This window comes from Rhipicephalus microplus, chromosome 5 (genome assembly GCF_043290135.1).
Source record: "Rhipicephalus microplus isolate Deutch F79 chromosome 5, USDA_Rmic, whole genome shotgun sequence".
NCBI lineage: Eukaryota > Metazoa > Arthropoda > Arachnida > Ixodida > Ixodidae > Rhipicephalus > Rhipicephalus microplus.
The window spans coordinates 94,240,152-94,254,664 of record NC_134704.1 but is presented as its reverse complement, the minus strand read 5'-3'; the positions used below and the strand labels follow the sequence as shown (position 1 = coordinate 94,254,664).

The window sequence follows — 14,513 nt, the reverse complement described above, 5'->3', positions numbered from 1 at the left end:
TTTGTGCGCACGGAAATACCTTGTGTCTTTTAAGAGTGAAACGTTTTTTTTTTTTTCTTGAGGAACTTTCTGGACTTCCTTCGCCTCTCAGATTGATGCTCTCGTTTTACCGAGAGCACACAGGGGGCAGCACCCGTGTAACGAAGCGACTTATACGTATATTGTCATCTTAACTACGCCTAGAAAGGTGCTCGTTGACGACGTTGTTTTTCATGCCGCAATTTATGAATGTCATTATTGGCAAAGCTTAAATATCGAACTTTGCCATGTACACATTTCCGCTTGGTTTGAAGAGCCTGTTTCTTCAGACTCCGACTCAACTCACCGACAGTTAATTTCATAACCCGCAGGATCGGTTCACTCTATAGGGCATTCACACAGCCATCAAACGCTTCGTCGGGCCACCGTCGCTTCGAAAAACAAAACAAAAAGCGCACTGCAGGCATGACGGGTCAGCGTATCAATTAATAGGCGACGACGATGGTAAAGTCAACGGTAGCATGTTTTCACGCACTGTTTATTGACTGGTCCCATGGTTGCCTAAACCTAGACAAGAGAAATCGGTATTATGCAGTTAAATAGGTTCTTATTCCGGTAATGTTTGCGTAAACGTATACAGTGTAGTAGCTCATCACGAAGACGACGTTTGTGTTATTCCAATGCACCATATTGAAAAAAATATTCATCACGTCTGTTGCCATGACAACCACGTGTCAGCTTTCGTGAGGCTGAACGGCTTCATAATTCTGCCTTGCTTTATTTGCTAAAGTGTGGAGGACAGTGACGACTGCACGAAGCTCGGCGACGAAGAGATATGCGGTTGTGACACAACTGCAGGCGTCGCACTGAGTGAAGACCTCTGACGGGTCAATTCCGTAGGCGCGAATGTTTTTCACCACACCGGTGGCGAAAACGTAGAACACCGCTTTATGAAGATGTCAATACGTTCTCGATGTGAAAAGAACGAGGAAACCGTCTCCCCTGGTGAAAAGTGGTGCCGACGACTGAGTCAATGATCCTCAGTAGTCATTCCCTCAGTAGACATTCCCATTTACAGCTTCGCCAATGTGCCTATGGGCGAAGCTGTAAATGGGAATGTCTGTCTGCGCGGTGGTCACATTGCGAACAAGGCAAAAGTCTATCGAGGCCCATGCGCTTAGAGAGAGAGCGAGAGAGATAAATGAGAGGAAAAGCAGGGAGGTTAACTAAGCTTGGCTCGGTTGGCTACCCTACACTTGGGGTGGGAGAAAGGGAGAATAACAGAAAGGAAATAGATAGAAAAGAAGAGGAGTAAGAAAGAGGAGGATGAATAGTCAGCTCGAGACTACACAGCACGGTCTCACGCTGTTCTCTTTCACAAGCGCTCGTAAAGTCTGGTGTTCCTTCAGAAGTACAAGAAGGCTTTCGTGGCTTTGCTTCTTTAGGTGCATTTTATGGAACCCCAGGTGGTCCAAATTTGCGGGGCCCTCCACTACGACGTCTCTCATAATCGTATTTTAGTTTTGGTACGTTAAACCCCAACAATTATTATATCGAGTCTATTTGCAACTCGACAACTCGTAGTCACGTCACTTGAACGGAAACATTCGTATGATGACATACTATCGTCGTGCAATTTGAATGGAAGGCGAGGTTGTGAGTAGCTTTACAATGATATTTTGCCTGTGCCAGTGGTTACCCATTGTCACTGGGGTCCCAGTGATCCACTTTGTATCGCTTCGCAGTTCATACTATTTTTTCTTTTTTCCCGGTATCATTGCGGCCAGAACCGGGGTTAACACTAGAGCTGTCAACTGCTACCGCGATAACTAGCAAATAATCATAAAAAAAGAAGCCCCCCCCCCCCAAAAAAAAAGTTTTTTTGAAATATATTGAATTCTAAAAGAAGAGTTGAATCAATCTCTTTGCGAATAAGAGCAGATATTTACTCTTTAGCATATCTGCAGGGTAGTGTCATTCGCTTCAAGGCTTTAATTGTGAATTCTACTATTTAGCATATTTCCAGAGTAGTGTCGTTCGGTTCAAGGTACTTCTCCCTTTGCATGGCTAACTTAATTATTTGTTTATTCTATTGGCATGTTGCTTAGTACAGGAATGAGAAATGGTATGAACAGATTACAGAATAGAGGGAAGAAAATAGCGATAAAAATAATATAAACAAATATGAATTCTGGAAGCGAACTTTGACTTCAACAGTCAACTATTCAAAAACATAGACAAATGCGCTATTAGTGAATGACAAACGGGCAATTAGTGATCTATCCCTCAAATAAGTATGTCTGCTGAAAAAGAAACGTAAATAGCCGAGTCATAGTGAAGTTTAGCGCGAATACTGGATCAGATACACACGACACACACAAGTCTCTTGTCTAGTGTTTGCGCTTGACTTCATTATGACTGACTTGTTCCAACCGGCCCAACAATCAGCGTTGTTCAGTAAGTAAGCCCCCCCCCCCCCCACTCATCAGAAAAGAAAAAAGATGTGAGGAGAAACTAAAAAGAACAAATAACAAAGATGTATGAGCGGTTCGGCGAAAGAAGCCATAGTCCACGTATTATAAAGTGGAAGTGGCAACTTCAGTTGAGATCCGCATGCCGCTCAAGCAATGACGTGCCATACCAGACGTTGCTACTCATGTCGCGTGACGCCGAGATGTTCGAAGTGAAAATACTCACCCTCGTGTCATTTCTATTCGTTTATTCAATACCGTATACTTTTTCAGGCCTATATAGTAGAGAGCGTACAAAGTGAATAATATTTGATTTTGCGGAAGACAAAAAAAAAAAGGAAAATGTGCAATATAAAGCAACCACAGCAACGATAACAGCGTACAACGAATAAATGAACAATACATAGAAGTGTTTCAGGGGGGCACGGTAAAAAAGAAAACAAAACTAGCAAACTTGATAACATCAAATAGTAACATAATTAAAACACAGATGCAAGCTCTTAAACACGTGCGAAAACGTGCGAGTAAATGCACGATACATAGTTTTTGCCTATATTCGCACACAGATGTAAAACCGATTGCAATGCCTCTAAGTGAAGTTCCAGCAGGGACGAAAATGATTCAAGTGATTCAGCACCAACGGCGTCATCCAGGAGTCATTCTATATCTTCATAACTGCGTGTATGAAATACTTGAACGTGTTACATGACAGGAATGGACGTATTGATTTCTTGTTGGTAGTTCAGCTCTAGTGGCGGTCCGGAGCTTTTAGGTATATGGCAAGGTGCACGAGCTGAGCCCTGAAACAGCGGAATATAACACTGAAGATAAAAAATAAACATGACTACGAAAATCGCACACACAGGAAAAGGACGTGTCCTCTGTGTTGGCCGTGCTTTTCTTGCTTTATTTTAATTCTGAAAAATGAACTATCGAGCCATCTGCTTTATTACGTATGATAATGCGAAGTCACGTGGAAAGAGTCACCACGTCTTGCCTCACATGTGCATAGTCGTTGATGAAGATTGCACATGTGCCCTTGCACTTCAGATAAATGACGATTTTTTTACGGATGGTGACGCAAGCGAATACCTTGCAAGTTCCTATCCACTATAATGCTGCCGCAATTTTTTTTTTTGAGAATTGGAAGAATTTTGTAGTCGCTTCTGCAGTCTGTGAAAAGGAATAACCTTTATGAGCCTTCTTTAGGAGTACTCGCGCGAGCAGCATGTTTACATATCTCGCAATTTTATTCATTTCTTACTACACAGGGTAGCAGACGAAACGCTCGGCTGGTTGACAAAGCCCTCCAATCTTTACTTTTTTTTTCTCCCGGATTCTGTACAAAAATTTGTTACTAAAGGCTAGACGGTGGGAGACCCCATAGGAGCTGCTAGAGATCCTGTTGGACCTGCGAAAGCGAGAACGGTGCTAGAACAAATATGTCTATGCACAGAATCCACAGTATAATTCTGAAATTATTTGATGGAGTAATTAAACTTGCTCGATCGTGCGTTAAGCCTCGAAATTTCAAGACGCCCCTCTTGAAAATTTAGGGTAGGTAGTGCTTTTGGGTATGGGTCAGCGAACGGCGGTCTCCCATGCATTGTGTGTGTGTGTGCGTGTGCGTATATATATATATATATATATATATATATATATATATATATATATATATATATATATATATATATATATATATATATATATATATATATATATGCGTATCAGCGTTTGTATGTATATTTACGCACATTGTGATGATTCTTATTCTGCATTTCTTGTGCCTACTTTTACCCCAATGCGGCCACTTTGCTAAATACTATACGTGTTGCCATTAATAATACAGTGTAAAATGTAGGATAGTTTTGTTGTGAAGCTAACTATATTGCTTTGGGGAGCCTGTGTGTTTCGTGCATTGCGCATTTCATTTGTGTTTGGCTATGCAAGCACTGCTTCAGTTATGCCTAGGGGGATCAGGACTTCATCAAGAGGCTAACTATCATCATTTGTCCTCACTGCGGCAAGTTCCTTGTATTGTCAGGAAATTGTGTTATTGAAAAAAAAAACCCAGATGAACGCGAAATATCACCTGCTGCAAGCAAACCTAACTTGCATGTGTTTTACGATGACAGGATAGCCATTGAAGCATGGTACGTAGCTCAGTCATGGACAATTCGAAATTTGTGTATGATTCAAATGGTGGAAGGAACTGTAAACGTAACGTGGTACTCACACTAATTCATTGGTGTTCACAGGTTCTAGACCTCTGAACGAGTATTGCACTTCCGTGATAATCTGTAGAAGTGTGGCGCGTTTATTTTATGGAATATCGCGTTTTCCCGAAAGATGAAGTGAATGGGGTCGAAGCTATATACGCACTGACCTTGCCCATCCAGCGCTGAAAAAAAAGAAAAGGATGGGAAAGCCGCTTGTTACCCCTTCGGTTGATAAGAACTACGTGCTTATCTCTTCACAGCAGGGCCCGAAACGCTTCGGCCTTCCTACGCGACATTCACTCCGGCTATCTTTGCAAACAACTCTTCTGCTCCCTGCCATCCTATATCTCTAGTCTGGTGTCTTGGATCCCGTGCCCAAGACGAACCTAACTGGCATCCCCACAGCACAAATTTAGTTTTTTTTATGTTTTTTTTTATTTTTGGCTAACCTCCTGCCTCGTCTTCCCCACTCTCTTGTGCGCAGTGCCCAGTCTTCCAGGAAGTGATCGGTAATCAGATCGGCATATAGATGCGCCAGTTAGTCTCTTCCACTGCGCGAAGCTCCGCAAACATGGCTGACTTGAGCAATAATCAACAGCAGCGGGAAGCTTCCCCAGCGGGAGTGCAAACGTGGCTAAAGCAAGAGCGCCAAGAAGAGGAATCCATGGAAGCCTCCCCCGTCAATGCGAACCAACAGCGTGAGACCCCGTTACACACTCCCAATGACTGTTCCCCGGGATCCCCGCCGCAGCCTCAGCAGCTGCGGCAAAGCGAGGGCGAGTATTCCCCTGTCCTGGCAGCTTCGCGAGACGCTGACAGGGGCAGCGGTGGTTCATCGCCCCAAGTGCCGGTCATCAAGCGCGAAATCATGGACGACGACCAACAGCAGCAGGAGCCGCACAGTGCGGGCATGGCGGCTTCACGAGCTTTGTCCGAACAGTTCTATAACAAGTACAGCGGGTTCGAGGAAAGCGGCTTCTACTCGCCGAATGCGTGTCTGGCAGGCCTTCACTCCGTGGACGGTTCTGTGTCGACTGTGCTCCGGTACCAGCCGGCCTCTTCCAGCGCGACCGTGCAGCCGCCATTGTCACTATACTCGCCTCCGGCATCTATGGCCAGCTCTTCGGTTAACGGCACGCGGGATGGCACGCTTCCAGAAGAACAGAACGCCACCTACTCTCATCTGACCCCGGCCAGCACCGATCCTCTGGGCTACGCGCCCGGCAGCCCATTCGCCTTGCCGACCACGTCCGCGTCGTCGGTGCCTGTGGACCACAAGAACTACCACCCGTACTCGCCCCCAGATTCCAACTCGTCCCCGAGCCCAGTCCTTATGCCAGCGCCGAACACCATGTGGGGATCGCAGCCCCAGTCATCGCATCATGACGAATACGTCTCGTCGTCCAAGCTGGCCAACACCGTGCTGGGCATGCCTGCCAGCCGGATACAGCACTCGTCGCACCACCACCATCGCCACCAACAGCTGCAGCAGCAGCAGCAGCAGCAACAACAACATCAACTGCAGCATCAGCAGCAGCTGCACCAGTCCCTCATAACTCCCCCGAGGACACCGCAGAATGGCACGGGCCAGCATATGGGCAGTGCGTACCCGCCCTTTCTCCAGGGGATAGAACACCACTTGGCTCCGCACTCGTCCATGGGGTGGAACCAGGGCGGAGACGCTGCTCACGGGGTCATGACAGCTGGATTCGCCAGTTACGCCACTCCCATGAATGACAAGAGGCTGCCCCCGAACTTCGGCGAGTACCGTGAGTACACCTTCTTTTCCCTTCTCAATGTCCTTCCATCGAACAGGTAATCTTAATATATTATCACGCTGGTTTAGAGAGCTGTGCGTAATTCAGATGTGTTGTCCTGGTAACAGCTTCTGACATAAGAAAATAACAAAGATCTACTTTCATTTCTTCGGTAAAACGACAGACAGACAGACAGACAGATAGACAGACAGACAGACAGACAGACAGACAGACAGACAGACAGACAGACAGACAGACAGACAGACAGACAGACAGACAGACAGACAGACAGACAGACAGACAGACAGAGGGAGAGAAAGAGAGAGAACTTTATTGGGTCCTCAGCAACGCTACTCTTCTAGCAACGTCGCGGGCCGCTCCCACGTATATAGGAATGGGGAGGCCTCACCGCCGCATCGTGGGCTCTCTGGCCAGCCCGTAGTTGTAGTAGTTACCCCACGAGAATGATATAATCGTGACGGGAAAGGACGGCGTGGCGATATCTAGTGTAACGTTATTCAAGTAAGGGTCATAAAAGGCTATAGCGCGTCATAAAATACATTCTCAGAGGCTGGGATTACCACTGGAGCACAGGAACTTACAGGCAGTGTTCACGGGCCGTCAGTTTTCGACATTTCAATGTATGGTTTGGCGGTACCTCTGCAGATTACCGATCGCGATTAAACTTTCACTGCGCTGCGCTGTCAGCGCAACGACAGCCTCGATAACGCCAGTGAGAATGACGCCTTATAGAAATAAGTGATATAAAATGACGCTGCATAGAGGAGCCGGAAATGCTTTTTTGACTGCCGTGTCTCGAACATTACCTACTTGGATAGCCGTTGTTTCACACTTCTGGGAACTCCTGAACTGACGTCATTCAGAAGTAACCAATCGCTTTTCACTGATGAACGTTTATCGCAGTGTAAATCAATTATTTAACGAAGTATTACTCGTTGCGTTACGTCGTTCGTAGCTCTACAAAGATTGCACAAGAAATGGCGCACACTGAGGCATCCCAGCTCATAAACAACGAGCGGGTGGCCTCAAGCTTATTTGATAAGCTGATGTGACCAAATTTTCTGACGCTTACATATAATCATCCGCTCGTTGTTATAATAGCTGTAAAACAGAATAATCTGATATCGAAATACTGTCGCGAGCGGTTAATTACTTGAAGCAGTAAAGATTGCTTGTATGGCACGACATGATGTGCTTTCAGATATTAAATGAATGTTGGCTAATTGTGTTGAGCATTACTTAGTTTACCATTATTCCAAGCCAAAAGTCCCAGCTGTTTAGCGACCATCTTAAGTACATTCGAAAAAGAAAAACGATTGGGCGGATATATTGCGTTGCAAACAGTTTATTTACTAGAACATTTCGGAGAATAAACTTTTAGTGATGTTGGAGCCTCCTGATTATCGTAGAGTGCCGTTCGAAATGATCGTCAGAATACTCAGAATATTCATTCTGACTGTAGCTTCTGGTGCCAATACTCACTAGAAAAGTAGGTTTACATGCTAAACGAAAACGTTTTTTAAAGGTCCTGCAGTATTTTTGAGCATGGTCAGAAAACACTGCCGATTGGTAGTTTAGGCATAAGGCAAGCCACGAACGCAAAGTGCACGGCCTTGGGAGGGGGGGGGGGGGGGGAATCGAGCATCATGAGCTGCATAATTACCACGACTGCCGCGAGATGCCGTGGCGTGCGCGTGCTCGCGATCACTCTGGCAATCAGCCGCGCGTACGACAAAAGGAGAAAAATAAAGACTCGAAATTCTGGTTCATTTAACACTAGGTAGAAGTAGTGCCTTCGAAACACTGGTTCGTCGCCTCCGACTGCTTGCTATGTAGACAAAAAGTAAAGAATTGCACATAACTTCGCGGACAGAAATTTCACAATGCATGATCGGTCACGGGGATATAGGGGCAACATCTGAATTTTTAATTCTAAAATGTCCGCGATACGACGAACCGAGACAACTATAACGCATGCGGTTTAATAGAACTGGATCGCATGTCCTTCAATCTCGGGAAGACTGTAGCTCCACAAGCACGTGACGTCAGTTTTCGACATTTCAATGTATGATTTGGCGGTACCTCTGCAGATTACCGATCGCGATTAAGCTTTCACTGTGCTGGCTACACAGTGCAACGACAGGTGCTATAGGAGCTGAACAGGTGTATGAAATCCAGTAATATTCTGAAAGTCAATTATGTAAGTTTCGCTAATTAGAGGAAGCTCTCATTTTCTGTGTATACATTGACCTAACCATGGTACTTTATGTGCAAATGTAGTCCGTGTTCCTGTGGCGAGACTCTGTCAGTTTCGTTGTTGTTATGGGACTGGACTTCGTGTGTAACTTTGTCCGCGTATTTGTTGTCCTTGTTACTGTATTCCTTGTATATTTTAGTGTCATGAGAGTGACCTGTATTTTGTGTTGTTTTTCGTGCCACTACGTATGCATGGCGATCGCCCGTATGTGATTTGTTATATGTTTGTTTCACTTATACGAGCTCTTTAGATGTGAGCTTATACGGTATTCTTTTTAGCTGAAGATGATCTCAGAGGCCACGTTTGCGAACGGCTCTGTCAGGCGCGTCAACAATCCGAGCTTCCCAGTGTACTCTTTAGTGAACTCAATCGCTCAGTGTTCATTGCTCATGTTAACGGCTATTTGGCCCTTTTCCCAATTGAACTTACGATCCGATATCGCATGCGTCCAACATAACTCTCAACGTTAACCAGAACCATCCACTACTATATATAAGTGTACAGCACATTAGGGGCCCGCTTTGCCATCCGTAAACATGTGGCATAAACACGCTCAAAACATAGTGGTCAAGTCAGATCCGAAGCAAGGCTAGCTATGTTCAAGACCATGCCAGAATAAACGAGCAAGTTCTAAATTCATACTATTAACAGAGTTAGACAGCTGGTCTCAATAATTAACTTAACATCGCAAAAAGCACATCGGAAACGTGCGGCTGACGCCCGCGCCGTGCAAGAGAGGGCGCCACCGTTTCGCCAATCACGCGTTTGCTCCACCCCCCTGGCGCTTCTCCGGCGCATACGTCGCTACACACGAAGGGGAAAACAACCTGACGAAATTTGCTCCAGACGACACGCACCTCAACTAGAGTGTACTAAAACACTGTACCTGAACTGCCGTGGCAAGCAGGATGTCGACAAAGCGCAGCGAAAAGTAGCGAGCATGTTGCACACCGAGTATGGGAATCTCCCTAACAAGAGTGTACTCGTGCCGTGGAGATCCTACGTGCTTATCTCAAACATTTACTACGTCATCGGCAGTTCGGTAAACGGAGCAGTGGGTATTCTACAAACTCGAATCCTTGTGTGGCCTGTGCTACGCACTTTATGAAATTTCCCAGTAGTGACACTGTTCCTCCAAAAAATTTCATGAATATTCAGAACACCCAAAATACTCAAGAATCGTGAAGTGTCACTTGGTTCCCATGCTACAAAAAAAGTTGTGTTTAGCATGGATTATTACACCCGTTCGCTATTTAGGGCCGGTAAGCAAGGTTAAAAAAGAGCTTTGTGCGCTCTCACTGCGGATAGGGGAGCTATAGTAGAAAGCTGTCAGTTTCCGTCTTTTGTCTCGGAAGCTTGCGCTAAAGAAGTGTCTTTATGATAGAAACGTTCAGTTTCTCCGAAATATCTTGAGCGTCTGCGTCTTAAACGAGTTACTGCCGCCGTAAAACTTGGCGCTCGGATTGGTTGTGCCACCTGCAGACTGAGCAGAGATAAGTCATGCAAGCATGGAATTAACGACAATCACCAATTCTGTCTCGCTCCTCTGCCGGTGGAAAATTTCGGCAGAAGGGTAACACGCCATATCCTAAACAATCTTAATTTTGCCAAGAACACAAAAATGGTGGGAAAAATGGTGTATGGAGGGTATTGTTTTCGAATAATGGTGAGTACACGTGAGTATAAACGTAATTCCGAATAAGGCTTATGGTAAGGCTGAATATGAGTAGATAGGACACTAAGTAGGCAAACATGAGTGAACCTCACTCCGACTCACCCAAGAAATATATCTTACGCTTTGAACTGACTCAGACTCACCGTAATTTTCCTGCGTCAGACTCACTTGGACTTAAACTCACTAAAATATTACTGACCCAGAATCATTGAGACACAAAGTCACGGTTTGATCTGAGTGCGAGTGAGTTTATTCATGAGTGAGTTCGCGGACCTATGCTGATGAACGTACGTCTGCTACACATCGGAATCCATGATTTGCAAGTACACTTGCTATACTGTTAACACGCGTAATTCATTACTGGTGCAAGGAATGAAGGAAGCGAAACAAGAGAGAATACAGGGAAGTTGACCAAGCATATGCCCGTTTGGCTACCCTACGCTGGGTGAATAGAAAAGGGGAGTATAAAAGTGCGAGAGAAAGAGGGGGGGGGGAGGCGAGAAAGTCGCTGCGTATGGTATCCTTTGACATCCAACTTGACGGCGAGATGTGGCAAATTAGATATGGCAAACTAATTTACTTGCAGCAGTACGTCATCACATCATACGACACCTGCTTTTGCCTTTTCAGTCTCTCCGCTGTGCGGCAACCTTCAGCATCTAGACATCAGTGGGAACAGCAGGAAAACCCACCAAGATGGTATGCAGATCCCATTGCATGGCAGGCATTTGCAGTCATATAGGCCGGTTATTCGGGTTATGTTCGCTTTGTTTAGGGGCAGCGCTGACAGAGTGTTCCTATTAGCAGTGTTCGCATGACTAGATAACCTGCCGCTTACAGAGAAATCTATCTCGCAACGATGTCGGAAACTTAGAGCTTCACGTTAGGAACCGAACAAGCCACTTCTGAAATTTCTGCAAATGACTCGGCTCAATCGTTAAAAGACTATGACATTTATCGCTCTTCTCCCAGTCTCTCTATAGAGAGAGGGAGTTTGTGTGTGTGTGTGTGTGTGTGTGTGTGTGTGTGTGTGTGTGTGTGTGTGTGTGTGTGTGTGTGTCTGCTTGTTTCTATTTATCTCTCTCCCTCTGTCCCTTTCTGCCTTTGTCACCTCTCTGTCTCTCCTTACGCCTTCCCAAGGGCAGGGTCGGATGAAAACTCAAATATTTATTGTCTGGTTTCATTCATGCTTTTATTCATTAGATTTATCTTCCCTTCCTCTTTTCCCTCTCTGCTAGGGCAGCAATTATAATTTACTAGAGATCGGTTTCCATCTAAACACTGAAATTTAAGATCATTGTAGCCTGCTGTGTGGTCTCGGTACCCTAATTCTTGCCGCATAATCAATTTAATGAATTTTAATACCAGGGATGAATAGGGGTCCTAATCGTTTTGAAGCCCCAAAAGGAATAGCGTTGAGGCCACTGCGCATGCGTGATAACCAAACAGGGTTCGGATTTTGTGTTGGGGACGCTCCTTCTCGAAGCTAGGGGGAAGACCGAAAGCGTGCCCCAAAAGCTTCGAGTGCGTCAGACAAACGGGACGACACCCACTGAAGTGGCCACTCTCGGCCAAGACTACAGCACCCTAGATGGGGGGAAAGTGTCCAAAGCGCCACAGGCCCAATTCGGAACCTCTTAGCTCCTGCTTGACCCTAAGCGAGCACACGCAAATGCCTTTGGGGGCCCCAAGCTTTTGAGACCCTTATTAGAAAACTCCCTGTTAATCTTGACGGTAACGCGCCATACCTGCGCGCTCCCGTAAAGACAATAACCAAGTATCCCGTGCACGAAATAGTTGTTACCTTCGAAAGTATTTCGCATTGCACTTCGCCTTTATTTACCTGCCATAACCAGGACGTGCGCAGGGTTTCTTCATTAGCGAGGCTTCGTCGAGCCCCCCCCCCCCCCCCCCCTTCCCCCCGAATTCAATCGGAAAGTAAGCAGGTATCCCAATGAAGGTAAAAACGAACATCAGGCATTCATGCTTCTCCCAACGGCGTGCCTTCGGTCCCCGACTCACAGCGCGCTGCGCTCAGAGGCAGATTTTCAACTGCTGCGCCAGTTGTCACGTGACCACAAAAGGACGGGTGCAAACTTTGGCCTGGGTGGAACCTACGCGCTGCGACGTCGCTATAAGCACCCCACAATGTCGACGGCGCCTGCCAGTGTTTACAAACACGTAATATGTCCATACACCCACCGGTGTCACGCTTTTCGTTCGCGTGAATTCGTGCGACGTGCATATTGTAGTTATCGAGCGATGCTGCCGTGCGGTGGTCACCCGTCGCTCCTAATCTGGGTCGTTCGCGGCGCTGTTTATTGCACAGGGCCGATGTATCTGCAGACGGTCGATAAGGCACGATACGGGGGGAAGGCAGGCTAGTTCGCGGGGCGTGCTGATAAGGCGCACGTATACGCCCGAAGCCTTGGCGCGTTCGCGAGCGCACAGACCCGCATCCGTTCCTTACGAGAAGGCACGCCGACTGCAGCCCCCAACGGCCGTCACCGCATCTATAGCAGAGTCGCCTGGCAGCAGCATCCATGTTCCATCTCAAGCACCGATTCGTGCAGCGAGGAGGTACGATCTCGTGGCGGCATCCGTCGGCTTTCTATTCCTCGTTTTACTTGCTCGTTTATCCGGAATCGCGTGTCACAATCGGCATGGCGACCCACGACCCGGTGGGTGCGCGTAATCTTTGCAATGCAGCGTTCCATGCATGCGTATGTGTCGTCGGTATAGCACGTCACTACGCATGTCGCAAAGGCGGGTTGCGGATGTGGCTGGTATCGGGGATGTTGTACGAGATATAAGGTTTACTTTTTTGTTTCTTTTTTTAGCTTCTTCGCGAGTGCTTCCTTATAACGAAACGGTCTCGCAAGTACTGTACATTCTCGCCACTGTGGAGCGTCCCTCATTGTCATAAGCTTCTGCTACTTCACTTAGTGCATGGGCGAAAGCTCTATAGGGGTGGCTTGCAGGCGTGCCACCAGTGGCCGGCTCGTCGAAGCGATTGTACCGTTATCGTACCGGTCGTTATCACGTGGTGTGGGTGTTCTATAATAAGGACGACGCCGATTTTAAGTATATGTTCTTAGATTACGCGTGCTGCGAGTCGTCAGCGCTTGCTGTTGTGACAACAACGACCCAGATTGTAAACTGCTATTTTACGCAACGTGCGCCTGCGTTCCATGAGATATCCTTACCATCCAAGTGTTGTGATGAAATCGTGTGATAGTGCACGAGCTGGATCGCAGCTTTACAGTGATGTGTTTTTTTCGACACGTCGAAATATTGAGTTTATTCTTTTCATAAGGTCTTAATCTCACAAGTTATTGTGAGGATAGTATAAATGACGCGTGAAAAAAAAACAAAGAAAAAGAAAGCCAATGAAATAGTGAGTTCGTACTTATCAACAGAAGAGAACAAAACGTATTTATCAAACATGGATAGGCCTTGACGTATGAAACAATATAGTTGTGGAATTGCAGCAGACAGCTTCAAAAATTTATAGAGCACTTGGTCCTAGCAAATCTTGTTCATTTCCCAGTAATTTGCAAGCACATTCGGTCTAACTGTACCGTACGTTTTAGCGTCTTTTAGAACACGCTAGAAATATTAATTCATAAGGGTACCCGTCATGGGTTCTTGACGTTTTGTCACTGGCTGTACATTGACAAATCAAAGGAACCCGTATCTGACACACACACACAAAAAGTCAATACTTGCAGCCCGACCCGTCTATTCTCCTTGAATCAACCAATGTCGCCTCTTTTGTTTTCATAGGCTGATTCGCTTGAAACCCTTAAAAATAAACTGGAATGCACTTTCCTCTTCAATCTAATCAATATATGCCTCCATAAGTGACCGATATTTGCCCGTTGTTTGTGCGCTGGAAACGGGGGAGTGCTGAAAATAGTTCGCTTCACGGAAACTCGAAGCTTGTCTCCCGCGCATATAACGGAGCCTCATCCACCTATCTATGCCTATCCCTCCCTCAAGATGGCAGCGCTCAGAGATACACAGTTGTTATTCCGAAGCTCTTCCAGCTCTCGTTATCTCGAATAACCGATATGGCGACGGTCTTGAAAGCGCTGCCCACTGGACTGCCGTCGCGAAGCGAGGCCGTCTGGG

The 14,513-nt window shown here is 46.3% G+C and overlaps 1 protein-coding gene across 4 annotated transcripts in view; it reads left to right on the top strand.

Moving 5' to 3' along the window:
* The window catches only part of LOC119174334 (uncharacterized), a 71,048-nt gene that overhangs the window by 20,233 nt on the left and 36,302 nt on the right, over positions 1–14,513 (top strand). For 3 of the 4 annotated variants that reach the window (XM_037425190.2, XM_075895770.1, XM_075895771.1), the window contains 2 exons: positions 5,154–6,438; positions 11,010–11,078. In XM_037425190.2, coding sequence (XP_037281087.2) covers positions 5,199–6,438; positions 11,010–11,078 — 1,309 coding nt within the window. In that variant the 5' untranslated portion in view covers positions 5,154–5,198. The remainder of the gene's footprint in view (positions 1–5,153; positions 6,439–11,009; positions 11,079–14,513) is intronic. The other variant, XM_075895772.1, reaches the window with a different exon arrangement.